Genomic DNA, 27,648 nt, shown 5'->3' on the forward strand with positions numbered 1-27,648 from the left:
GGATGAACCCAGGACACTAACAGCTTTCATTTAATGAGACCAGAAAAGGACGGTGATGCTGTATTTTGTAGTTAAAATGATTTTGACAGCATCACTGTGAGACGAATTGGTGTGATTAATCTGATTCACAGTTAATCCTCCAAACAAACCACAACTTTGATCCGCCATCATTCACCAACCAACGCTCAGCCTGTTTGTGGATTTAATTTCAGACGACACTTGAATCTGGACATAAACTTCCCTCTGGATTATTAAAGTTCTACCCTGTTTTAACTCATGCCAGTGGAGTGATTGATTATTGATGATAATTGATTGATAAAGATGAAGGGGTAATTATTGATAGATGTGTTTTCAAAAGTTTGATTTCAACTCTTCCTCACCTCTTTATCTCATGTATATGCAGTGGCAACTATTCAGACTTTGTATTTCAATAGGCTGGTAGTCATTGGTGTGCACTGGCCGTCATGAGACAGGAGCTTTGACATGAATGAGTAAAGAGATGAATTGCGAGAGAAGAAAGACAGGAATAAGCAACAGATGGCAAAAGAAAGCAGCTGCCAAAGCCTTTCACTGCACCTCTTTTCCCTCCTCCCTCTCCATTGCCCATCACCCAAATGAGGAGAAGGCGCAGAGATGGTGGGATAATACCTGTATGTATCAGCGGTAAAACATGTATTGAAGACAGGTTGGTGCCAATCATTTACTGAATATTTTTATTCCTTTTTGAGCCAGTTGACTCACAGCTGTGAGGAGAGTGACAGTCGATGATTTATTTACTGATTTACTGTCTCTCCTATGTCTGAAAACAACAGCTTTGAGGACGATGCGTTTTGATGTTGAATACTATTTTTCTGGTTCTGACCATATCCTGCATGAGAAGTAGACAGGGCCAGTGTGAAGCCACTCAGTGGTTGGTGTACTTCTGTTTGGATTCCTCAAGTTTGGCGTTTTGGATATTGCCTTTTTGTAGTGTAGGCGACCATATGTGGGAGACGAGTGGGAAAACACAACAACCTCTTAACGCTGCACTCTGTGTTGGTGGCACATATGTTAAAATAACGATGGCAGCTCAGTCCGGTTGCAGTCCAGCCCGTTTCATGGTTCGCTGCGGTTTGTAAACACATTTATTCAAATTGGTCCCCTCCTTCCAGACTCAACAGCACCAGAAATGTTTTCTTAGCCTTAACCAAATATTTCTGAAGCATGACATAGGAGTCGCTGCCGTGTTGGTCACCTGACACTATCTATTGGCATTCTTGCCATGATATTCCTATGGTTATACCCTGTTCATGGCTGGTGACCCCTCACCTGCCACTCAGCAAGGCCACACCCTTAAGTACTCCTTTATACAATTGAAACTGCTGAGCAGTCTATACGAAAGTAGACAATAACATTGTTTTTTACTTGGCTGCAAGCAGATGAATTTCAGCTACGGGGGGAGTCTGTGGGTGTAGTCCTCGAGTGGCTGGTCTTGGAACTGCAGTTCTGGTACTTCACCGTTGGCTTCACTGGAGGTTGGCACCTCATTCCGACACAGGAACGTGACATCCCAACAAATCAACAAGAAAACTGAAGATGAACGTGGTGATTGAAGGGTCTCGGGGTGGAAATAGACAAAATGACCAAAACAGCGTGTGTGTGTGTATAATCTTCTCTTTTCACAACACTTAACCACTTTTTGAATTCCTCTCAGGCCCCTGATTCAAATCCATTTACCTCTGCTTAAAAGATGAGGAAGGATCAGCCTAATCAAATGGCAGTGCCTTTCGTCCCAGAAGAGATGCACTCGTCTGCAGTGTGTACATGAAAGCCCAGTTCACTGTCATTTCCTCAGAAAATTGTGGTACGGTACTAAAATGAGGGAATGATTGCAAATCAAAATTTCAAAAACACATCAACCGTTTCGCTCGTTGTTTTTGAAGATTTTTGCCTCTTTAAATCTGACTCACCAAAAAGCTTTGGGCTTTGGTGAGTTGCTCTAAATCGCGATGCACCATCTAAATGACTTGTGAGATTGGCTTGCCAGAGGTGTGTATTTGTATGCACTTTAGTTGCTGACTTCAAAACTGAGCTCAGGGGTGAGGCGGCATCTTTCATTAAAAAGAAGGGGTGTTTTGAATGGACCAATAACTGTACTTTGGTTTGGCCTCATGTTTTTGATTTCCTCTCCGCAGCTGAACAAAGTTTTACACCCCAAATCAACTTAAAATTTTAAATAAAAAAAAAAATCTATCAATTGCAAAAAAAAAAAAAAAAAAGAGCTGTGTTTTAACCACTAGAGGGCAGTTGCCATACATACTGTAGATAATATGTAAAAAATCTAAAATTTCAGATTTCGATTTGCGTCAACCATGAACACGACTAAATATCCGTTGATGTTGGTGTTTACCTGCTGGTTTCGAGTTCCCGTCATTAATAATGTTAAAGAACATGTGTTTTCCATCCAAATTCCATCGTCACCATATATATATATATATATATGTATATATATATATATATATATATATATATATATATATATATGTATATATATATATATATGTATATATATATATATATATATATATATATATATATATATATATATATATATATATATATATATATATAAATCCTCTTCACGGTGCCAAAGTAGATTGTCATTCATGTCACTTCCTCCTCAAAACTTTGTACCTATTTAGAACTGACAATCACCTCCTTGTCCCACTTTTGCTCAAGCGTCCTGACAATTCCTATCGGCGCCTGACAAGATGCCATGGGGGATTCTTGACACAAGACATATTTGTTTTGTTATTTTTGAATATGGATGTTTGTTTGAAATATCGTTTGGGTTTCTGCATGAGGTTCAGAGACTCTGCATTTCTGTTTATACACAGAAGCACAACTGCAACATATTCGTTTTTGCAGCCATTTTCACTCGTTTTAGTATATTTACCTGCGTGATCTTCCAGTATTTACCAAAATAATTCATCTCTTGCACAGCTACAGAATGTCAAGATGATTTAAATACATTGGTGCTCCTCGTGGTGGTGTGAAGAAAAGGTCACTCCTAATACTCTAGATTTGTCACATAGCAAAGTCACAGATGTCACAAGTCAGCAGAGAGAAGACAGTTAGCATGCTGCAAGCAATCATGGACACTTAGCTGATTGCTGAAGCTCTGCAGTGTGTCACTGGCTTGACATACCAACAGTCTTTAGTGTGTTACCTTCATCATGCACATGGATGGCAGTGAGTTCAGTTTGGTGTCGGTGATGTAAATGCAAGCAGAGTGACCCAGGGTGCTGGTGAGGTCATGACTGGGGGCGGGGGTGTGGTAACACAAGTCATGGACATAGCTGCAGATCATCCAAGGGAACATGAAGGCACCAAGATGATGAGTTGTTGTGCGCTTTGTCCTTCATGCCCCTTTTCAGCAGAACAATGCCTTGCAGTGTATCCTTGCACGGTGGGACACATCGGTGTATGTAGTAGGAAACTGTCTCTTTTTGTATGCTGTAGAATCATTTAAAACATCTGTTAACTTCAAGCGTGTTCCAAGCTAGTTTGAGTGAATAGTTCAGACAAGACTGTGCGTGTTGTGCGGAACACAATCTGATAACTGAATATAAATATGGATTTTTTTATGCTGTTGTATTCCTGGTCAAAGAGCCTTGTGCTGTCTCATCTCTGATGTGAGCAATCGATCAGCAGCAGAATTTAAACACTGAAAGTCTGAACAGGGAGAGGATTGAGGAGGCTGACGGAGGCTCTGTGGATATGATAGATCATTCTCAACCTCTCAGTCCATCATAGAAACAAACAACTGCTCCGGCAGCAGCGTCAGTCCCTGCACTCATGCTCCTTTTTTAAATTTCGACACTTAACAAAAAAACATAGATTTATTGTCAACTGCTGCATTGATATTTCCACTCAGAATGACTCGCTGTTCAACTCTATCATCACTTCTCCTTTTCTGTGTGGTTCTTTGTGTGTGTGTGTGTGTGTGTGTGTGTGTGTGTGTGTGTGTGTGTGTGTGTGTGTGTATGTTTTCCAGTGCTGAGCCCTCGCCCTATTGCTGCAGCTTCAACCAGAAGGTGTCACTCCATCTACAAGGGTTTTGCTCAGTGTTTGATGGCTCTGGGCGACAGTTTGACGGACAGTGCTCGCAAAGATGAGGACACACATGAGATACACTCCATTTGCAGGTTCGTGCTATCACACACTCTGGGAGCATTGTTATGGCTATGTGCTAAATACACTGTCAATGTAATGGAATAACTGTTTATTAGAAAAAAAAAACCCTGTTCATGTGTTACCAGCGCCTGCATATGTCTGATTCCTGTGCAAATTACTTAAGAAGGAGTAGAAATTCAGCTCCTCCTCAACTGTGAACACTCCGCTCCCATAGCTGCCTTCTCCTGTCAGCATATCTTACCTCTGCAGTTCTCTTTGTTTCAGTTGGAGGCCAGATGGTTAAAAACCTACAGAATGTTCCTCACTGGCTTTCTCTCTTTCCTTACTGTCACCACTTCATTTCTCTATATCCTGTATCCATCCGTCATTCCTCCTACTCGCTCTGTCATCTCCGCTCACCGCTCTATTTATACACACCTCTGTCATCCATCTTCTGGTGGAGTCGACTAGGGAAAAGATCCATTAATGTGTGAAGGGTCTTAGAATAGGATCGCTGATCTGAGCACAGCGTTGCTGTCCAGTCAAATTTGTTCTGTATCAGAAGTATGCAGAATCATCTCAGTGGACCACAGATACAGCAGAGGTCAGCCAAAAAGATCAGCCAAACGAGAAAAGTTGCTGCGCTGCAGAGTTGACTGGATAAACAGATTTGGAATTGTGAGCAGCTCTGTTTTCTCAATATATTAAGAGTAAGCGCTTCACGCTAGGGATGCACAATATTGGTTGATATTGCTTGTTTCTTTTTTTTGTTTCTTTTGCTAATAGTAAATGTTGTCTGCATTGAACACTCTGATATAGTAGTCACATTGCAAATACAAAAAAAGACTGTGAATTTGAAAAAGGAGCATTTTTCATTATTTTTGTATTGATGAAGAGAAAAGAAGAGACAAGCGAAAGTGGGCCAGTACAAATATCTGCCAATACCAATGTTGTGCCGAGACTATCATGCGTTCCCACTTTATATACATTTCACACACAATTCAGTGCACTTCAACAGGCAGTAACAGCAAACTTTGTCCATATTCACACCTATATTTAAGAGAATTCTGTTTTCACACATAAGTGTGTGTGAAAAGAAACAGCATGAATTTCATAGCAAATATGATTTTCATTGAAATTCCACACAATTCCTGGTGACTCAGCGGCTCAGAGGCCTCAGAGGTAGAGCGACCGTCTAGCAACTGAAGGGTCGCTGGTTCGATCCTCACTTCCCCCGGTGACCATGTCCAAGTACCCTTGAGCAAGATACTGAGCCCTTAATTGCTCCTGATGGCCCTGCAACAGACTGGTGACCCATCCAGGGTGAACCCCGTCTCTCGCTCAATGTCAGCTGGAGTAGACTTCAGCCCCCCCCATGATCCTTAAAGGATAAGCGGTGTAGAAAATGGATGGATGGATGAATATCAATGCACTGCAGTAATGACTATGGAGATATATACATAGACACTCTGCTGCCATTAGTCCAGGCATGTCTGACCTGCGGAGGCTATGTCAGAGGTTTCTCCTGTCACGGGGAGGGTGACGGCGCAAAATGTGTCCGTCTGCTTGGAATGTTATATCGGGTGTAGATATGTGAGAGCAGACATCCAGGATCTCCATGTTGTAAAATTTGGGACTGCTAGACAGTTGCCTCATTGGTAGCAGCAAACCCACATCCTTTACATTTTGTCAATGACTGTGATTGTGATTGTCCTTCAGTGAAATAAACCAAAGACAGCTGGTTCACCAATTGCCAACAAAAGCTAAAGAAGAAGAGGAAGTCATGTAGAAGTGGTTCTTGTAATATGAACCCTGAAGTTTTTATGCAGTGTAACACCTGACTGTTGCTCCGCTGAGCGCCTTCCTTCATGGTTTGTGCTGCAGAGTGACTCCTGTCTGCACAGTCAGTCAAACTTTGCTCTAGAGTGACGTCAGTCACATGAATTCTGATTTGACAGTTCAGAGTTTCCATTTCAAAAGCTCAGATCTGTATGAGGTTTCAGACCACATCTGACAAATAGCCCTGATCTGATTTGAAAAGGTCAGACTGCGATTGGAGCTGTTCACGTTGTTGTGTAAAAAAAAAACCCAGATCGAAGAAAGAATATAAAAAATCAGATTCAAGCCACATTTGCCTGCTGTGTGAATTTAGCTTGTTTACCCCAGAGAGAAGGATTTCTAAATGTTAGAATTGATGTCTTGATGAACATTTTGAAACTGATTCCAACAAGACACGCGGTGCTGGTAGGACAGTTTATGCAGCTGCATGTCACCGAAGTTTTACCCTGAAGACTTTGCAGAGTATATATGTGCGTGCCCGTGTGTGTGTGTGTGAGTGTGTATGTGTGTGTGTGTGTGAGAGTGTGTGTGTGTGTGTGTCCATGTGTCACCATGGCCCTGCAGCCCACCCGTGGTGCCACTGTTGTTAAGTCGCTTCTATTCCTTGAGGTACCAATTAAACTACTAATCCTGCAACCAAGTGTGAGTGTGCCTAATGCAGGGAGAGAGGAACTTAGATTTCACACAAACACACACACACACACACACACACACACACACACACACACATACACTATTTACCCCCAATCTACACTCTCGATGTGCTCACCTCACGTCTTCTTTTTCCAATTTTTTCACTCTCTGTCTCCGTCCCTCCACTTCCCCCTCTTTCTTTCACCTCTTTGTTCTTTCTTTCCCCCCCCCTACATTGTCTTCTCTCACCTACCTCTATCATCAGCTCTCTTTTCCTCTTCTCTCTGACTTCCCTCCCTCCTCTTAATTCAGGAACATGGTTTTAGCACTTCTATCAGAGGCAGCTAATGAGGAAGAAGCACAGTGCACCCTCTGAAGATGCACACGCGCGCTCAAACACATACATGAACACACACACACACACACACACACACACACACACACACACACACACACAGAATAGGAGGCTATGATTTGCATCTAGGCCAAGGCTGCACCATTGTCAGAGCCATCCCTGGAGTGCAGCACTGCTTTTACTCCTCATATTCACAATAGGCATTATGAAGATGCAATCATTCACCCTGGATCCAGAGCGGCTGAGGTGAAAAGGAAATATTTGGGACTTAACATGCAGGGGAGCCAAGCACAACAGAATTAAAAAGTCACCTTTGGTAGTAACACCCAGGAGAGAGGCAGGTTAAAAATGTTGAACCACGTTAAAGTAAGGTAACGCCCTAACGTTTGTGGACCCACATACAGGACACTGAGGCAGAGTTAGGCACTAAATGATTTATTACACTTCCAGGGTGATGGGTAATAGTGGAAGCCATGTGAGGAGGGAAGCAAACAGGTAAGTGAGGTGACGTGGGCTGACGACGGTGCGCAGATGGAAAGACAGGTGGCATAATCTTAGCGCTCAATGGAGAGAATGGTCCACAAAGGACATCAAATCTGGAGAACGTCTCACTGTAACTGTTAAACTGATTCAAAGAATAAGGGGTCCAAGGTTCCTTCAAGGGGACAGAACATAAACTATAACAGGGGATCCACATGATAAATAGAATTACAACAGAACACTTACTTGGTAGAATTTAAAGAGATGGTAATATGCCGAAGGTAATAGTGAAATGCCCCTGATGATGCCACTGCAATGTGCATATCATCCATGACAGTCAGATGATGCTGTCACCCTGGCAACGCACTTCACCCGCCGATTCCTGGAGTCCAAACATACCTATAAAAAAAATTCACTTTTTCTATATCAGCTCTGCATTCAATACTATCAACCCTCTTTAAATGTTCAGGAAACCCCAGGGCATGAATATGAACACCTGACTGTGCCTCTGGATCCCGGACTTCTGAAATAAAGCAGTCAAGTTTGGTTCCCAGCCCCAGGAGTGCCGCAGGGATGAGTCCTCTTCCCACTGACCTTCTCCCTTTAAAATTCACTAATGATTTTCAGATCAACATGAAACAAGAAATATCCAGATGATATCACAACTGTGGGGTTCACAACAATGAGGAGGTCTAAAAATGGAAGAGGGAGAAGTTCAATCTGTATACTGTGCCTGTGTTGACATGCAGAATGTCCACATTTAAAACTACAAAGGATTATTATATTTTACCGAAACAAGGACTGTACCTGCATCTGTCAAATAAATCAATTTTACTGAGGTTAAAGGGTAGATTTAATGCCTTTCATGTTTTGTGTGACATTTCACATTTTACTGAATGGATGCGGATATGGATATAAGAACACAAATTGTAATAATGTGATCATAGATTATGAATTTCGTCCTCGTTATAAACTGTAAACATTGATTTTCAACCATTGGTTTTCTTTTTTTCTACAATTCTTTTCTCTGAAACCAATGCAGAATTGGGGACAAATGTGAAGTTCTGAATACATTTGTCAGAATGTAAAACTCGTGTTTCAGTTTCCACTGTGTCTGCCAGTTGATTTTTAAGGTGAAAGTGAAGAGTGAATCAGTTACATTTATAACTGCAGATGTCAAGTCCTCCAACACTTCATGCCTTAACTGTGATTCCTTGCACTTCTGTTTTCTGTGTGTGTGTGTGTGTGTGTGTGTGTGTGTGTGTGCGCATGTGTGCATGTGTGTTTAAATTTGAAGGTTTTATTCAGGCTCCACCTTTTGTCTTTTCTTTCTTTCTTTCTTTCTTTCTTTCTTTCTTTTTCGACTTTGGCTTGAATTTTGGGTTTCAAATTGGGATGACTTATTTAAAGACCGGACACCTAAAATTTCTCTCCTGCACTGTCAACCTTGAAATGCTTGTAAAGAAGATGACTAGTTTAAAAAGAAGAATTCAGATGACGGAAGTTCCGATAGATGGATTTCACAGTAAAACACTGTTTAAGCCAGTATTTTTCTATATTGTCGCCTTCTGAAAATAACTGCCTGTCATTTTTTCAAGTTTTTCCGAAAACACACACAAAAAAAAACTAGAAACAATACATCATAAGGAGTTTTTTTAGGCAAAAAACAAATTGTCAAAAAATGGCAGGCAGTTATTTTAAGAAGGTGACGGTATACGAGAGGAAATTCAGTTCTTAATCCAATCTTTATTCTATTCCATTGCTTCAAACAGAGCAGCAAAAAGAAGGGCAGGAGTTTGAAATGTATTTAATGACAACCATAATTCTCTTCTGATTAACACGATCCACTTCAGCATGCGTGAAGTCTGATGATAAAGAATGACAACAAAAAAAAAACAATCACATCACCACCAAGCACAGCTCGATCTTAGTTTGAAGTCTGAATAGAGATCTCATCTGACTGACAGCATGTGATCAAAGCGTGACATTCAGAAAACTCATCTTTTACCTGAAGAATTTGTCAAGTACAAAGAGGAGCATGGTTAAAAAAAATGTGGTATTTGTTTCAGTGGTTACAGTCACTCAAACAACAAAAGCAGAGACCTCCGATTGCTAAAACAGGTGTTATCAAAATACTTGCTCTCACAAGGTTGTGTTTTCACACTTCTTTCTATCTGCTTCTATATTTTTATCCTCTGCAGATTTAGATAAGGCCATTCATGGTTTCATTGCATCTCATTGCAGTGCTTCTTATTTCAGTTCCTCTCTGACTTTAAAGTCGCTCTCAGCCCTACACCTCATTTAGGATGCAGCAGTTAGAATTCAAACTGCTGCCAAACAAAGGCACCGTGATATTCCCGAGATCCACATCTCTCCCTCTTATAATGTAGATTTAGGAATAATTTAAAGGAACAAAAAGGAATATTTATTCTTTGAACTATTTTCATTTTTACACAAAGGTGTCAATAAGACAGAGTGTGACTCTAACAGCCTTTGTAGCTTCGCAATTCCACATGAAATGTGCAATAAAAATAGTAATTTTCACAGCTTAAACATTTACTGCTGTGATGCTGCAGCTACAGATTCCAGATCAAGTCTTTTGTCAGTGAAAAACTGTGTAGTGATGGAAGTTTTCTTGAAGCATGTCGAATCCATAACCCGATGAAGGCCACAGCGAGTGAAATGTGTTGGTTTGGATTCTAAAGCTTCGTCAAACTCTTCCCCGAGTAGAGCACAAGTCGTTCTTTCTTTCTTTTCAAATCAAGGCAGTCAAGCTGAGAGGCTGCGACAGGTTTGCATGGTGTGAAAAAGACCACATTTTCAGATGTTTAAGCTTTGGAGGGGTGGGAGGTACCACAGACAACACATCACAATATCAAACATATTCTTGTCACTCAGCCATAAAAGCATGTAAATACTGATTTATTGAGATACCCCCATGGACCCTGTTTTATAAGGGATGTATCAGGATAAGTCAACATGAAGCACAATCAGGAATTGAGGAAATGAGCAGAAGCATCATGGGATTCTTGTGCTCTGACCGTCAGGGATTAACAAACACAAACCAAAAACCCACTCACTTGAGAAGTTGGCTTGAATCTTTACTCACATCCATTTCAATATATTGGACTGAAATGACCTTGGGGGGGGGGGGAAAAAGGATTTAAATTAAACTTTGGCCTTCCTCGAAAACTAAACTAGAAGTGATTGGAGAAAACTGACACACAGACATGCAAAACAATCTTTTTAAAGGTAAAGTATATTATAACTTGCATACGGATAATAATTCCCGATTGATAATGGGACTCTGGAATAATCGGATATGGGAAAAGACCATGAGTGCCTGCACAAGTTCATCCTAAAGTTACAAAAAAAGTTGAGTGAGATTGCAGCTTTCGGCTTTTACAGTAGAAGAGAGAGCTACGGCTGAGTCGTGGAGCGGATGTAAAACAGTAAGAAAAATGTGTATACAGATTTAGAGAGTGTCAAGGGGTGTACCTTAGTAAGGAAGGAGGAGATGGTTACAGATGAGAACTAACAGCTTGACGCCAACCACAAGGAGAGTCGAGGCCCCTGCGCGCAGCGAAGAAAGTCTTTAGCTGGATGAATCCACCGACGACACTGATGGATGTCATATTCCGTCACGGTGTACAACTTGGACTAATTTCTTCAACAGAAGGCATCATGAAATGATACTGAATAACATCTTCTTATTGAACGTATCAACATGCCCGCAGCGCCCATTCTGTTTTAAAAAAAAAACCCACTGAGAATATTACGATGTATAATTCCACGTATAATTTTAGCAGCAAGTTTTTGTTTAGTTCTCAGACTTTTCCTCTTAAAATTAACTTCACTAAAATCACCAAAAAAAAAAAAGGCCTTTAAAATGTTAGTACTAACTTAGTAAGAACATTTTGTCCTTACATTAATAAAACAAATTTCAACAGGAAGTTTTGAGTTCTCAGGTTAAGGTAGGATAACATTCACTGGAAGGATCTTAATAATTTTAAGTTTGTGGAACAACTCAACTCTGACATATTTAGTGAGGTTATATCAGAGTAGGTGGGCTGCACGGTGGTGCAGTGGTCAGCACTGTGGCCTCACAGCAAGAAGGTTCCGGGTTCGAGTCCTGGCTCCAGCACAGGATCTTTCTGTGTGGAGTCTGCATGTTCTCCCTGTTCCTGTGTGGGTTCTCTCTGGTACTCCAGCTTCCTCCCACAGTCCAAAGACATCAAGAGGGGATGAGGCTGATTGATACTCTAAATTGACCGTAGGTGTGACTGTGAGTGTGAATGGTTGTCTGTCTCTATGTGTTGGCCCTGAGATGGACTGGCAACCTGTCCAGGGTGAACCCCGCCTCTCGCCCGTAGATGCTGGGATAGGCTGCAGCCCCCCCGCGACCCTTACTAGTAAGGAATAAGCGGAAGACGACGATGGATGGATATCAGAGTAGCTGGCATCCTCAAGGCTTCCCCTCATTTCTCTTGTGTTGCTGCTGTCACTCTTCTCTGATTCCTCAAATCCACAGGAGCAACTTTTTGACCTAAATGCAGTAAACAATGTCCTGTGTGGATTTCAGTCAACATTCCGGATCCAAAACATCTATTTGAAACCACACGGATGGCCATGAGGCTGTGGGCTGGCAAATTCACATTAAAAAAAAAAAAAAAAAAGACCAAAAAAAAAAAGTATTTAAAAAATAAGCTTTGGGTTTTGAAGGTTTTTCAAATGTCATATTAGCAGCACAACAGAAGCAGGAGCTGTCTGGAGGTTTAATTGTTGCAAAAGCAGCTGGTTGTCTCCGAGTGTCCTCCCAGTGTTTCTGCTGTCTCTGCACCACCTGTGATACCCCCCCCCCCACACACACACACACCTCAAGCTGGTAAAAGTAAAGTTATAATTGACTCCCATCCTAACTGTATGCTGCTTCACACACAGTTGTACCTCCTTCCTCTAAATGTTGTCATCCGCCCACTATTTCTTACCCAAAACACACATTCTTCCTTTTTTAATTTCTCTCACACGTACTCACATACGCATACTCGGATACCCCCTCCCCCAAAAATTCCAGCTGCTTCTCCACCTTGTCCCCCAAGAGGCAGAATGTGTTTAAGTCCTGGCCACAGGCCAAACACACACACACCCACACACACACGCACACACACACACACACACACACACGCACACACGCACACACACACACACACACACACAATGTTACATTGGAGTAAGTGACAGTTTAACAGAAGATGTGTGCTGGAATCTGTCAGCCAGAGATAGAAAGTGTGTCTGTGTGTGTGTTTGTGTGATTATGTTTCATAATATTAACTCAGAACTGCCAATCTGCCAGGTTGTTTTTGCTGTCATGATAAGGCATAATGTGAATATTCTTGACCTCTCCAATTCATTTCAAAAATTTTAGCTTTGACGCTCAAGAGACGCACAGAGAGGGTGCAGGGGGCGCTTTTAAACTGCGTATTTAGTCGGCAGAACTTTGTGGTCTGATACGTGAAGTCGATGAGGAGGTGTGTCTTTTATTTGATTTTTTTTTTTTTATGAACAAATCTGGCAGACCAGAATTGGAGGATGTGCCAGACCAGCAGAGGACCAGAGGGTAACAAACCAAGACACTCGTGCCTTCTTGTGACAGGGGTGAACCAGAGATGCTGGCCCTCACTTATCAGTCAGGAAACAGGTGTATGATGGGGGAACAATTGTTTCCTTTCAAATCTCAGAATTTATCAGTGGGATTGATTGCATTTTATTGCCTCCTTTTATTTTACAGGAATATTTTAGTTCAGAATCCATTGTTGTTTCACATGATGCAAAATTAAGTGTGTTTTCCTCGTCAAAACAGCTTGCTTTCAGGGACTCCAAACGGGAGCCACAGTAGCCTGGAAATATAGGTTGCGCTTCTTTTTACTGAATTTTATTGCCTGCTATATTTATTATGAGTATGTGAGTGAAAATTCTTTGTTTCATATACAACAAAATTCAATGTCACCTCACACGACTGCAGTGCATCTGGAGCGGCTGGAGGGAATTCCTTCAAGTGTAGTAAATAACGTCCACTGACGTAGGATGGCCTGGCAATATTTTGGTGGTCAAAGCTAAAAGGTCAAAGTCACACAGAGGCATAAAACTGCAATATTTCTAGTTTGATTTTGTGATTACGCGCCCACAACCACCACAACATCCGAGTGAGTGATGAAGGACACTGTGCCACCTTGCAATAACTGTACCCAGCAGTCAATAAACCAGAAACTCAAACATGCTTTATTTCTGTGTTTGGTGAATGTAGAAAACACACTATTTCATTTATGAGGTCACTGTTCAGGCAAACAAGAGCATCTGCCCCCAAACCTCCCGTTCTTCAGATTAGATCAGATTTGAAAACTTAAAGCAGACCATGAGGGTTCTCACAAGACTGGGACACAATGAGTTTATCTAAAAGAAATGATTGCAGTACAGTGCATCTCTCTGTTTTTGTGGTACTATTAAATTTAAGGACTTTTGTTGTCTTTACATGTGTAAGATTTGTAATGTTTTAAGCATCAGAGTGTTTCGTGTCAGTGAGGTTGTTTGTTTTTTTTAACGGAGCCATCTGCTTCTGCTTTCTCCGGCAGCCCTCCCTCCCTCTCTCCCTCCCTCCCTCCCGCTCTGCCTTGTCAACACTCCGCCAATGTTTCCTCTGAGACTACTTAGCCAACACGTTCACGATGAGAGGAAGAATTAGCAGCCAATTACAGTCAGATAGACTGAGCTCTCGAGGTGGAGCTTGAAGGTTATTGGAATAAAGTTCACTGCTGGGTTTCACCAGAATAAAGATTACATCTGTAGGTTTGAGAGTCTTGTGACAGGCCCGTGCCTCTCTCACTTGTCCTTTTTGTGATTATTTGTTCTTTTATTGACCGCTCGCAGCCCTCAGACTTTGTTTTTCTGTTTTATTGTGATGTATAACTTCCTATCTTGAGCTGGTTTCCCAGGCTTTGTCTTGTTCTTGGTCTGTTCAGGTGTGTTAATGTAGAACAACATTTTATGAGAGGCATAACTAACTAAGGTGTGGGGATACTCATGGTAGCCAATAACCCAGGAAAAGAAATCACACCAGTAAAGCATAGTTCATCCATCCATCCATCCATCCATTTTCTACCGCTTATCCTGTTAAGGGTCACGGGGGGGGGGGGGGGGGGGGGGCTGGAGCCTATCCCAGCAGCCTTCAGGCGAGAGGCGGGGTTCACCCTGGACAGGTCACCAGTCCATCACAGGACCAACACATAGAGACAGACAACCATTCACACTCACAGTCACACCTACGGTCAATTTAGAGTATCAATCAGCCTCGTCCCCTCTTGATGTCTTTGGACTGTGGGAGGAAGGAAGGAAGGAACAGGGAGAACATGGAGACTCCACACAGAGAGATCCCATACTGGGACTTGAACCCGGAACTTTCTTGCTGTGAGGCGACAGCGCTGACCACTGCACCACCTTGCCACCCATAAAGTGTAGGGGACAACTTAAATTAGTAGATGATGGGCTTGTTGGAGGCAAGCAATAGTTGTGATTGGAGAACCAAGAAAAGAGAGCTGAGACTGCAGCAGCTGCACGGATCCTACCGAAAGCTCCTTTGAAGACAACAGACTTCTTTTATCTCATGAAGTCAGGACAGTGATAATCAACTTGTTAGGCCGTCCCAATCCAATCTAGCTATGGGCATGTTAATAAAAGGGGAGAATTTGATACCAGATGATACAGGTCAAATAGAGCCAAATAGTATAATAGGCTATAAGAATCCAATGTAATACTGCACTCAAATAGTGTTTTTTGTCTTTCAAGTACTCACACAGGTCTCTTGAGCACACAGAGATGTTTTTCCCCCCGCAACATCTCCTAATTATCTTTGTGACCCCAAATGCAGGAAGAGCCCCTGACAAGTATTTAGCATGACGCTAATGGTGACTGAGGCTAACAGCAGCTACAGCAACAAACGCTGCACTACAGCACATCATCCGCCATCATCCTTATTGTCTGTATCCAGTAGAATGCTCGGTTAAGGTCGATCACAATTAACATCGATATATTAAACTAAATGATACGACCAATTATAAACTAAGGAATATTACTAAATATATGGGGCTAGCTTGTTCTACACTCTGGGGTCACACAACGAGGGGATGCTGGAAGAAAGATCATCTTTCATGATGCAGTACCTGCACGTAATGACCCTAACGAAGACTAGAGAAGTCCCTGTACTTCAGCCATTTTGAACATGTCGCCATGTGAAATGAAGGCGTTTTATTCTACACTCCTCTGACAGCGTGCCTCGGATTCATTTTTGAAGGACACTTGCGTTTTCACATGTTTATTCAAACCTCACCCATGCCATGAGCCATTCACAAGACGGCATAAACGCTTTTTTTTGGGTTTAACAAATATGGGAAATATGAATCAATTCATAATACAGGCTAAAAGCAACAAGTTACCATGGAGATGCACCTCAATGAAAAGTGAGCCACCTTGATTCACTTACCTCATATTAAAACATGTTGCTCTTCCTCTCTGTCACAGTGTTGTGGGAATCACTTGTTTCACTCTTACTTCAAACCAAGCTACGATAGTGCCTCGTGTCTGACGGACTCGATGGGATCCACATCCCGAATTTTTCTCTGAGGTGTATTAAAAGACAGCATACATCAAACAATGAACAAATTCATCCGTGCCATTTCATCTTTGTCTTATCTTCTCCATCTTCCTTCTCTCATATTCCTACTCCTCTCACATCAGCAGTAACACAGCAGTGTTTCAGCAAACAGCTTTCCTATTCTCTGTGAACTAATGGTTTTTTGTGACCCACAGGGCAACCATTGCTCTCTGAGTGGTGCCGATCCGCAGATTGTCTCTTGGCAACTATCAAAAGAAGCAGGCAAATAGAATCGCAGCTACTCACTGAAAAGACCAATGCTTTACTGACATAACATTTATTTTCAGTATTCAATTATAAGAGTATGTACTGGTCAGTGTAACCTCATATGTAGAGAAAAACGCTCTAAGTTTTAGATGCAGCTTGTTGTGTATAAAAGAAGCGACGCATCTGCGCGTGTTGAGAGTGTCAAAAAGTACAAAGTTGTCGGGCTTTTCACTGTTATTCCTGGGTTTGTAGACGAAAGGAAAAAAGAAAGGGGGAAAATATCAGTAACTATCTAGATGTTAGAGTCAGTTCAGTCTGAAGGTGAACTGAAAAACAGAAAACATGTCCAGGGAGAACAGTGGTAGTTAGAAGTATTTAACCTTGAAAAATACAATAAAGTAAAATAATAAAATAAAGTAAAACATCTAGTGAGTGATTTCTTGAAATAAATAAAGATTTTACCAAACAATGATTGCATGATGAATGTTGGGGGAATAAAAAATCCTTTCTGTCTCGACAATGGAGGGGGCAGCATGGCTCAGAGGTAGCATGACAGTCTAGCAACAGAGGGGTCGCTGGTTCGATCCTCACTTCCCCCGTGACCGTGTCAAAGTGTCCTTGAGGGAAATACTGAGACCTTAATTGCTCCTGATGGCCATCCAGGGTGAGCCCCGCCTCTCGGCCAATGTCAACTGAGATAGGCCCCAACCCCCCCCCCCCCCCCGCGCGCGCGACCCTTAACAGATAAGCAGCGTAGAAAATGGATGCATGGATGGGTGTTGACAATGGTTCCTGTTATACTTTACCAGTGGTAATATGGTAATAATACTGCAGGTGGTTAACTCTGCAATATGATCAACCACAACAACTTAGAGCAAAACACACCGAGCTGGGCTCAAATGAAAAACTGTTGATCAATATAAATACCATTCCGCCATCGATCGGATTTAATCACGAAGCTGTTTCTGATGCGTTCATTTTTAAGTTGCTATGCTTGTATATTGGATTCAGCTCTTGACTGTGTTGAAGTAATACACACACACACACACACACACATAAGACTGAGCCATTTTCTCTTCAGTTGAGTAAATAAGGGCGTACCTACGTGACACAGCACTACGAGCTTAAAAATTCATCGAAGCTTCGAGGTTTAAGCTGAATCAGTACAGTGCAGGAGAAATGACTTTTTGTAGCAGATGCCTCAGTAAAAACAGGGCTGAGGTAACAAGTCATTGTTCATGTAAGTGGTCTTATTTCATTTTATGTATACTTTTCATTTTGTTGGTTGTAGAACTGCAATATTGTACTCAAAGGTGTGTTATAGCGTATTTACTGTCATGAGTTCATTTGCTGCGTTGCCACAGATACATGTTGATTCAAATGATCGATCTGTCAGTCAATTTGAACGTTAATGGAAGTTATTACTTGTTTGCGGTTGATTCATCTGAATTAGATGCATATATCAATTTTGGCTGTGATAAGCACTTTAATCTGTCCATTCTAATTAATTTAGGTGAATCTTTGACTGAATGTATGGTTACATTTTAGAGGTTGAAAGAGTTTTCTATGAAATATTTAAACTAGACACAGCCAAGATGTATTGCTGCCCTCCACTAGTTACTCAAAGCCCTTTTACTTACAAGCTAACTTGTCACATGTCAAGGGTCAAGGGTGGGATTAATTGCATTTTTTTCCATAAATAATTCATTTCAATTACTTTTCCAACCCTATAAAATAGTTTTTGTGTCACGTGATCCGAAACAGACCTGACAAATCACACATACTGTAAATTCCTCTGTGTTTCCTCAGGTCATGGGATGAATTCCATGACTGTGCCAACGTGGCAATGGCAGGCTGTCCAGAGGAAGCAGCAGCTGTCTGGGAGTCTCTCCGCCAGGAGTCTAAGAAGATGCAGTTCTCAGGGAACCTCTACGACATGTGCTCCAAGCGCAACAGCCACCCAGCAGCCTCAATCTCCCCGCACGGCTCAGCCAACCAGGGGGAGATCAACCAAGAGTCTCTCAGAGCGGCTGCCCGTCACTTGACGGGCTGCTGCTCTTACCTTCTCCAGCTACTGCCCCCTCTGCTGCTGCTGCTGCTGATTTGGATATAACAACCCCAAAGAAATGGGACTATAGATACAAACTTTATGTTTTTGCCCTCCCCACAAGCTCACAGACTTTCCGACGTATTTTTTTCTCTGTCTTGGCAGGGGAGTTGTTTCATGTACATTCTCTGCCTTTTAATTAGCCTCGCTTTTGGAAACATATACAATTCATACTGAAATAGACGAACACTCCTACAGCACATACATAGTTAAACAGATGCTTAAAGCAGCCACATATCATCTGTCTCTATTTCCATGCATCTCATTAGTGTGAGCGTGCATATGATAGTTTCAGGGGGAGCCTGTGTGAGAGTAATAAGAGCTGAATATTAAGGACTTCCCGCTTGATAAATTTGAGCAGTGATGAAGAGGCACTCTACAGTGCTTTGTTCCAGCTAAAGCCACTCACTATATAAGCTTATAATAGCTTATGTAGTGTTAACCATTAGATAACGATTTCCATTCAACATCTTGAGGTTCTGGAACATTGCACAACACTCCCTCTTTTCAGAAGACTGGCTCACATCTCTTTGACCACCAATTTAAAAACGGAATATGAGGTTCATTTGATGCATTTCTTAAAATATATATAAGAATGTGTCCTATATTGTTGTAAAAAAAATATGATTTCTTCTTCTTCTTGTTATCATCATTATTATTATTATTATTATTAATTTTTATTTGAAATGTTTTGATTTGCCAACCACACAGCTTTCCTGAAAACGGAAAATACTTTCCATCTTTTTAAAGCAACATTGTAAGAATAGCTCAAGTGCATGATGGCTATGTTGTGTTTCATGTCAGAGCGGGAAATATGGCAAAAACAAACTGAATAAGGTATCGTTAAAGTTTTGAAAGTAATTCATTAAGTCTAAGGAAAGTCATGGCACCAGCCGATGAAGTGATAAATGTTAATTTCGGGACTGTTGTAAAAGCTTCTAGATACCCACCCACGCGCCTCCCACCTGTACTGGTACTTAACTCCTGTCTGCATTTGACCTGATTCTCCATGGACCAGCTTGACAGGAATATTCAAGAGCGAAGAGACGATGAAATAAAAACAAACTCTGGGTCACACTGGTGCATGTTTCAATAACAGTAGGAAAACCCTTTTTTACATAAACCAAAGGTCAAGGCTCAGCTCCCCCAGGCTCACCCATCCTCTAATCTAATAACACAAGCGGAAGAGCTGTGGGTGGAGATGAAGAGTCTTCTACAGCCCCAAATTGGTATTGCTCTCCAGGGACTCAATGCCTACTAAGTCAGACCCATTTTGGAGCAATCGCATAAAAAAATAAAAAAAATCCCTGAACGATCTGATTAAATCCCCTCTGGAAATTAAACCTTGCCCACATATTCTGTCTCACTCAGAAAGACATCCAGTTCCTGAACATTACTATCTGATGGTGTCTTCTTGCTTTAATGCATTTGAATGGTGTCAAAGATTAAGAGAATATTTGTATTTGTTCCACAGAGAACAAGAGTCTTCAAGGGCTGAAGGATTCATATCAACTAAATGAAGTCACCACCATGAATCCTGGCTCAGTGTGCTGAACGAATACCCCCATCATTTAGAGAATTGCAAGAAAAAAGCCCAAGGCCCCTTGATCTGATTGACGCCTCAGACAGCAAAGAGTAGACCAGTCACCCGCACATAAAAGAACAATCAACTAGTCTTACTTTGCTTCTCGGTAGCAATGGCACGTGTGGCATGATCCTACCTCTTGTTCCACAGGTAGATAGGCTGCAAGACTCAGCTGCAGAGTTTTGACTGAAAACGCTTTTGAGTGCAGTTATCAGATTTCCTGCCGCCTCATAGGATCATAAACTTGTTCCACTTAAGAAACTGACGACTATACAGAGGCATTTGCGTACAGCGTCAAGTTCTGTTCTGGGAAGAAATAGATGGATATGAGTGGAACAACAGCGCTCTTATAATTGGACCACCAACTGAGTTGAACGGAGCACATGTTGAAATTACTGCAACGTGTTCAGAGAAAGAAGAGAAAAGAGGCTGTTGCATGTATATTTGATCAAATTCTGCAACATCCAGAATGTACAGAGCTCGTTAGATTCCCAGGACATTCACAGGCTGCGTGAACAAAACAGATTTTACTTGATGCTCAGACTTGCGTTTTTGGCTTGCTGGCTGTTGCATACGACTGTCAGTTGCAGCAGGCAAACAAAAATGTACAGCAGTCGCGTTTCCATCAATTTATCCTGGAGGGCTGCCTGCTGACATGTGATGGTTCTTCCGTCTCTCCCGGGCTGTGGTTTTATATTTAGCTGCTGTTATCTTGGATTGAAAATCGGTAGCAATACGGCGGGACAATAATGACCAGCAACATGTCTTGTCTGGATCTTCCTGTTTACTTTTTTATTCCACCATGACACCTTGGTTCCTCCCTGTGCTCCTCTCCACCTGGTCCCTGTCAAAACAATGGCAGGAATCAAAAGTCTCTATTCAAGAGTAAATGACTGACCGGATGAAACATTATTCAAAGGTCTTGTAAGTTTATCCCAGTAATGATCCATGCTAACAATTACTGCAACTTCAAATGATCTAAAAAGACGAGGGGAATACTGCCGGTCTTTATGTACTGTTGCTGTTCATGTACATTTAAATAATCTTTTAGGCAAGAATGTAGGTCGTTAAACCTTTAATCTGTGGTGCTTTTAGCTTCTACAATTTGATGACCTAATGTTCAAGTGTGAGAGCTGCTGGTGGATGCCAGACCTCCGAAACATCTCAGAATAGTTGAACTATAGTTTCTTGGCCTATTTTATTCATCCTCATGGAAACACACTTAATACACATTTCCTTTTTTTCCCCCGAGACTTTCTCCCAGTTTATTCATAGAAACACAACTAATGTGGAGTTTGAGTGACAGTCCAGCATTCTGACCCATGATCCCTTTTACTAGCAGATGAGCAGGAAGCTCGGGGTGCAGACAACATGGAGAAAAGGTCAACACTGTATATACAGTCCAGATATATTTGTCGAGGCACAGCTGTTATCAGAGAAAATATGAAATTGTGTCAGTTTGGATTTTTAAACCAAGTGTAGAACAATTTGTCATATTTGTAGTTGGGGCATAACAGTTTTCTGTGGAGCGGGAAGGTGACTTTACAGCTGAAGTTTAAGTGAAAGCGTGCCAGAGTTGTTTTTATTTGCCCAAATATGAGAGCCCTCAGGGCTCCACTTTGGCAGCTGGTATCGTGGCCCTACGGTATGGGAACGACACATACGCGAGCCAGAAATGCAGTGTATTTCATGCTCCAGGAATTGTAGTTTGGCCCCGCAGGTCTGCTCAAGCTGCTTGTTATTCTAAGTGTCAGCGGTTAACACTTGTTCCTGTCTAGCCCAGGATCAGAAACACTGTTAGATTAGAGTCAGACAGCAAGAGAGATGAGTACACACCTGGAAAACAAACACCGTTCCTCCTAGTTGAGAACTGCTAGATTGAATCCGCCTGTCTAGCGGTGAATATGTCTTACACGGGGGGCTTTAGGTTGTAGGTGTACTTTTCTTTCTTCACATAAAATAAATCAAAGGAGCCTGACTTTAAAGTGTTACCCTGGAAAGTGTCAAAGCACAAAACAAAATCCTCAAAGGCTGCAACAGCATGCTCACCTTTAGAGAGGTGAACATAAATAAAAACGGATTACACAAAGAAGATCCAAAGAGAGTTTGTCTACCTTGCCAGTGGCAAGATCACAAAACAGACCCACAGAGTTGAACTCATCTGGAGACAGTTATACTGTAGCCATTTTATTTGTCTTAGTCAAATGTTTAAAAACAAACAAACAAGCTTTTTGTCATTCTTAGGCTGACATAGAAATGACCAATTCTGAATCTTAACCCCTGGAAGCAGCAGCTGTAGGGGCACAGGAGCAGAAGGAACTGGAAGTTAAATCCCGGTGAGAGGCTGAAGGAACCAAGGAGAAATCACGCTCTCAAAATGAAAAAGCTCCTATCAGCCAGAGATATGCTTGGATGGTTTAAAGACACTGCTGTAGTTCTGAACTTTAATTAACTGACAGAATTAGTAATTAGGGGCCTTAATCACCAAGGTGCAGCAATTTCCATCTCCACTCAGATAAGATGTTGCCATTGGAGGCTACATCTGAGTAGATCATAAACGGCTGGATGCGTTTGTTTAAATCGAGGCGTCTAATGAGTTGGCTCCTCATACTGTAACTTCACCCACAGTATTGTTTTATCTCGTTCAGATTAGATTTCAAAGTCCTTTGGTTGTTTTTCCTTCTATTTTGGTAAAACATGAGAAAACTTATGAAATCGCTTCCATGTGAAAATATATGACATGTAAGGTAGACGGACAAATCTGATTTCTGAGTGGTTTTCAATAACGCTGCAGTGTAAATGCAATGTTATTGACCAGAACACAGTAGGGGTTTATTTTCCAGTGCTGCATTCGAGACTGAGCATCTCTTCGCCTCCAGCTAAAGCTCGGTGCTCAGGCAGCTAAATTAGACAGGAATGGCTGCAGAAGAAAGTGATACATTCTTCAACGACCATATATCATTGTCACATTAATGGTATAGAGGACTGGCTGTTATTGCTGTGTCGAAATGGCAGTGGCGACTGGTAGCCTCTATATCACTCTGTGGTTAGTGTCAGTGTTCCTCTACATGAGGACATTTTACAGAAACACTTTTCTTCGCTGCTCCTGTCAGACTCGGTTTGCTCTCGCTCTCTTTGAAGGAGATCTTCGGTCTCATTTGATCCAATCTGAATTCTTGTTTATCTTGCCTTTGTTCGTCCTAGTAAAACTGCTGATTAGCCTCAGTCCAGACAGTGATGGCCCGCACACCTGCTATCAACATGCATCCTGGCTGATCACCCAAAGAGCACTGAGATGTGATCGCTGACGCCACGTTCCTCTAATCTCAACTGAAATACCCACTCAGTTGTAAACTACCGGCAGCACATTATTAGCATTATTTCACAATTTGTGAGCAATTTGAAAAAAAGCTGGGAATGCACTCTCTGTTTATAACCCATGCATGCGGTCTTGGATTGTTTGTCTCACAAGCTGTTTATGCTCATGTCAAGATCATGCTCTTGAGCTGCAGGCTTCATTGGAATCAAGAGATTGTAGTTTCCATCCGGAGACAACCAGAGTGGAATACATCACCTCGCTATATGGTAATGAATCTATAGGCGCGTTCTGCTTCTGACACAAGGTGCATCTCCATCCAGCTCTGAGTTGATACACAGAAAATATTTATACATTTGTTAATATTGCAAAACTTATTTATGCTTAGGGGAGGTGGAAAAGTGGCAGAACCAATTAAAATTACATGCAAATAAATGCAATTGAAACAGATTCAGCAGATAAATGGTGACATGTTTTCATCTCGTGATGGTCAGGGTCAGTGAACTCTTCCAAGATCACATCGCTGTAATAACGGTTGTTTTTAAATGTCCAGCAATAAGATTTATATCCGTCCTGTTCTTTAGTTTACTTTCCCTCTGCGTTTGTTTGAGGTTTGACTCTATTAATGACATCATCTCACTGTAATTTCAGAAAATTTGTTTGAATAGATTTGGAAGGAAACCTGACTAAAATGTATAAATCATTCATTTGTACAGCAAGAGAACAAATAACTGTATTTTTCACTCGTGTTAGGCAACTTGATTTCCCTGAGACAACAAGGAATGGAGCCAGTCTGTTGTTATTTCAGTGTCTTCTTTTCATTTGTTGCTGAAAACAATAAAACTATAGATAACAGGAATAAAGATTATTTGCACTGAGGACAGAGAAAGGAGATCGGACCATGTCACAAGCCACTCACGTTGCCCGTCCACTCACGTTCGCGCAACGTGTCACTGCAGGTCTCAACAGGCAGAGAGAATATTAAACTGCAGCTTTAGCCAAATTTTTGTCCTTCCAATCACTGGAATTATCTATCAAGTATTAGCAACCAGAATATTGTGAATAGACTGAAAAATAAAGATCTGACATTGTGCGAAAAAAAAGCAATGTGCTTACATCCCTCCATGTCAAATAATGACGCTCACCGCTTGTTGACGCTTCCTCTCCATGAGTTTGCATTTTATACGAATGCACCTCAAAAAAAGAGCACTTAAGAGTCTGTATAAATGCAAATGACTTCAAACTAACTTCAGAGTCAATAGTTTTGAAAGTATTTAGCAGAAAAGACAGGAGGTAGGCCGGATAGGGTGGAGGACAGTCCAGGTCAGCTCGAGTCTCATTCTAACAAGTCTTCATCCCTGTGTCACAACATTCCCCTTGAACACGAGCAACACACAACTCTATAACACAGTGAGAAAAATAAAAACTACATCAGAAATTTTGTGCACATATGATTGGGCATGGGACCAATGCAGTGGATGTCAGAATACACACGCACGCACGCACGCACGCACGCACGCACGCACGCACGCACGCACACCTGACAAGTGCCACCTTTACATCTTTGACAGTTTCTGTTCAATGTGCTTGATCTGACACCTTATAGGCAAATCAGAACACTCACTCACACACTCGCACACACGCACACACACAAAATGCTGATTAAAATGGCTTGGCTAACAGGAAGTTCAAATCCCCATCAAAGACGCAGTAAACTAAACACAACAATTCTGTCAAAATGTGTTTTTACCTTTTTCACTATGACTTTTCCCACGGATGATTTGTTCGTTTAATCAAGGCTGTGTGCAAGTGTGTGTGGGAGCAGTTGTCATATATGTCACTGTGCTGTAAATTAGCTCGTCGAACTTATCATGCCACACCTTGTACATATCATCGTTACCAATGAAGCCGCTCGTCTCAGATGCTTTCTGAGCCAAATGTTGCTCCCTGAACTTGTTTGTTCGTAAACGTCGCATGCATTACTGAACTTTCTCTGCCTTTGTGTGAGAAACCAAATAGCAAGTCTAAAGCTGATGTGTACACGTATGACCCTGTGAAATGTGTGTTAACACCACAAACCTTTGTGAACCTGAAAGACAAAAGTGTGTTTCTGTGGATTAAAAAAAGCGTCCGAGCTGCACTGCTGTTTGCTGCCTCCCATCAAACAAAAGAGGAGATCCAAACATCTAGGATCATGGACGAAGGAAAGACTTTTCCGGGCTACACAACAGAAGCTCTTACAGATCTCACATGGCTGTGTGTCTTCTGTGGACAACAAGCTCTGTTATCAATGCAGTGAAAAGAACTTTCTCTGTTTGTGGAAAAAAACAAATTCTGTACGTCCTTCGCTGCCTTTCTGTGTCTGCTCGTCTCTGCTGCATTGTTCTGCTCTCCTTACAGGTGCTTCATCTGTCCATCCTTCAATCCATCCGTGTGTAGTAGGTTTTGCTACCTTTATAGAAAATCATTAAACAGATGTTGACTGAAGAATGGAGTGTGTTCACATTTCTCAACATTTCCATGAGATCTGATGGAGCTGGACTTTTGTTTTTCTTTTCCATCTTGCCTTGTCCTCATGTTGGTCCTCACCTTTTAGAAATGTGGCCAGAGTAGTGAAGTTCATTAACAATAGAAAAGCAATTGATTCGGAGAAAACTCAGACTTGCGTTTTGAGCCTGCATTAAAGGGTTTTACAATTTATTCAGAAGTCTGGAGATCCCTGGGTTGAAGATATTCCATTTTTGTAGTTAGTATTGCAAACTCGTGTACAGTAGAACCTCTCTGATCATCTGGCTGCTCGTGTTTCTCGCCTTCCCTCAGTTGCAAAGTCATCTTAGGATAAACTTCACATTACATTTACAACACCTTTTTTTTCACATGTCTAAGTTGTTAAAGGCATAACTGTGAAATAAATGATTTAAGTAACAACATACATGAGCTTGTTACATTTTGTATGATTCAAGTATGAAACAGTATTTTTATTTTATTTTTTTTAAACTACAGTGTACTGAATTACCAGCTAAAGCATGTTATGTTTGTAGGTACAACTTTACCTGCAGGCTCTTCTGGAGGTTCACTGAGTTTGCAGGAATTGTTGCCTGAGCATATTGACACCCAGACTCAAGGATGGCCTGAAAAACCTGCCAGTATGAAAAGGGATATTTCTACTTGAATTGATGAAATTATTGGAACTATTATGGGACCGATGTGGAAAACAGTCTGCCAGGGACGATCTTGACATACATCACTCGACAACTGAGCGCAGTCTGATACAACCTTTCCATAGCTCTTAAATATGAATAAATATAGCCTCTTGGCGTGGAACTTGTTTTTTTCTGACATTGCCTCAAGACGCACGGTTTCACATCGTAACTTGTTTATGAATTTTCAAGAAATAAAACAAAACGAGTCAGCCTGCATGTTTGACACGTTCTTATTCGCACATCAACATCATTCCACTTCTTGGCATGTTTCCATGTAGCTGTAATTGTGAACTTAAATACCAGGGATACAATTTTTACCAAAGGAGAGTCAAGTAATGAGGGAACTAAAATGCTTGCTGAGTGCTTCTCTCCCCAAATTTTCCATCCATCCATCCATCCATCCATTTTCTACCGCTTATTCTGTTAAGGGTCGTGGGGGGGCTGGAGCCTATCCCAGCAGCCATCGGGGGAGAGGCGGGGTTCACCCTGGACGGGTCGCCGCACTGCAAAAAAAGCCAACTTGTATTTTTTAGTCTAAAACAGTGATTTTAGTCAGCAAAACTTAAAAAATTAAATTATTGCCATTTAGGGCAATAATGTAAACAAAGCAAGCCAGTTGTACCGTATGCTCCAGAACACGCTGGTGAGCTGTTGTTACTTACATATTTACGTTGGGGTTCAAAGCAAGGGACAATAGTTCCGCTAAATCTTATTTATTTGTTGTGGAATGCGGGAAAGTCAACTTTCTGAGTCGGCACTTGAAGTCTCATTGTGGCTGCTGCCTTGAGCTGGAGTGCACACAGGTAAGTCTTTTGTTGTGGAAAAAGCGATCATCGCCCTTCAAGATCTCCCTGACCTGCCAACTGCTTTTTCTTACATCTTTGGACTGAAATACGCTTTAAACCTGAGGTACCCAAAAGATCTCCAGTGAACATCTGAAACTGTTCAGCAGGTTTTCGTGGAACTTGGTACGGACCTCTCTGCAAGGGTCAGATCCCTCAAAAACAAACTCCTTCAGTTGAATCCACATGTTAACTGATAATGACGGATCTGGAATTTGTTGG

General features: G+C 41.6%; 1 protein-coding gene across 1 annotated transcript in view; it reads left to right on the forward strand.

Moving 5' to 3' along the window:
• The window catches only part of nrn1la (neuritin 1-like a), a 70,142-nt gene extending 43,759 nt beyond the window's left edge, over positions 1-26,383 (forward strand). Inside the window, exons 2-3 of the mRNA XM_086208446.1 lie at positions 4,037-4,187; positions 18,183-26,383. Coding sequence (XP_086064572.1) covers positions 4,037-4,187; positions 18,183-18,486 — 455 coding nt within the window. The 3' untranslated portion in view covers positions 18,487-26,383. The remainder of the gene's footprint in view (positions 1-4,036; positions 4,188-18,182) is intronic.
• The last annotated feature ends 1,265 nt before the right edge of the window (positions 26,384-27,648 follow it).

Source organism: Aulostomus chinensis, chromosome 7, assembly GCF_037954235.1.
Source record: "Aulostomus chinensis isolate RoL2024-O1b breed Wild chromosome 7, RoL_Achi_v1.0, whole genome shotgun sequence".
NCBI lineage: Eukaryota > Metazoa > Chordata > Actinopteri > Syngnathiformes > Aulostomidae > Aulostomus > Aulostomus chinensis.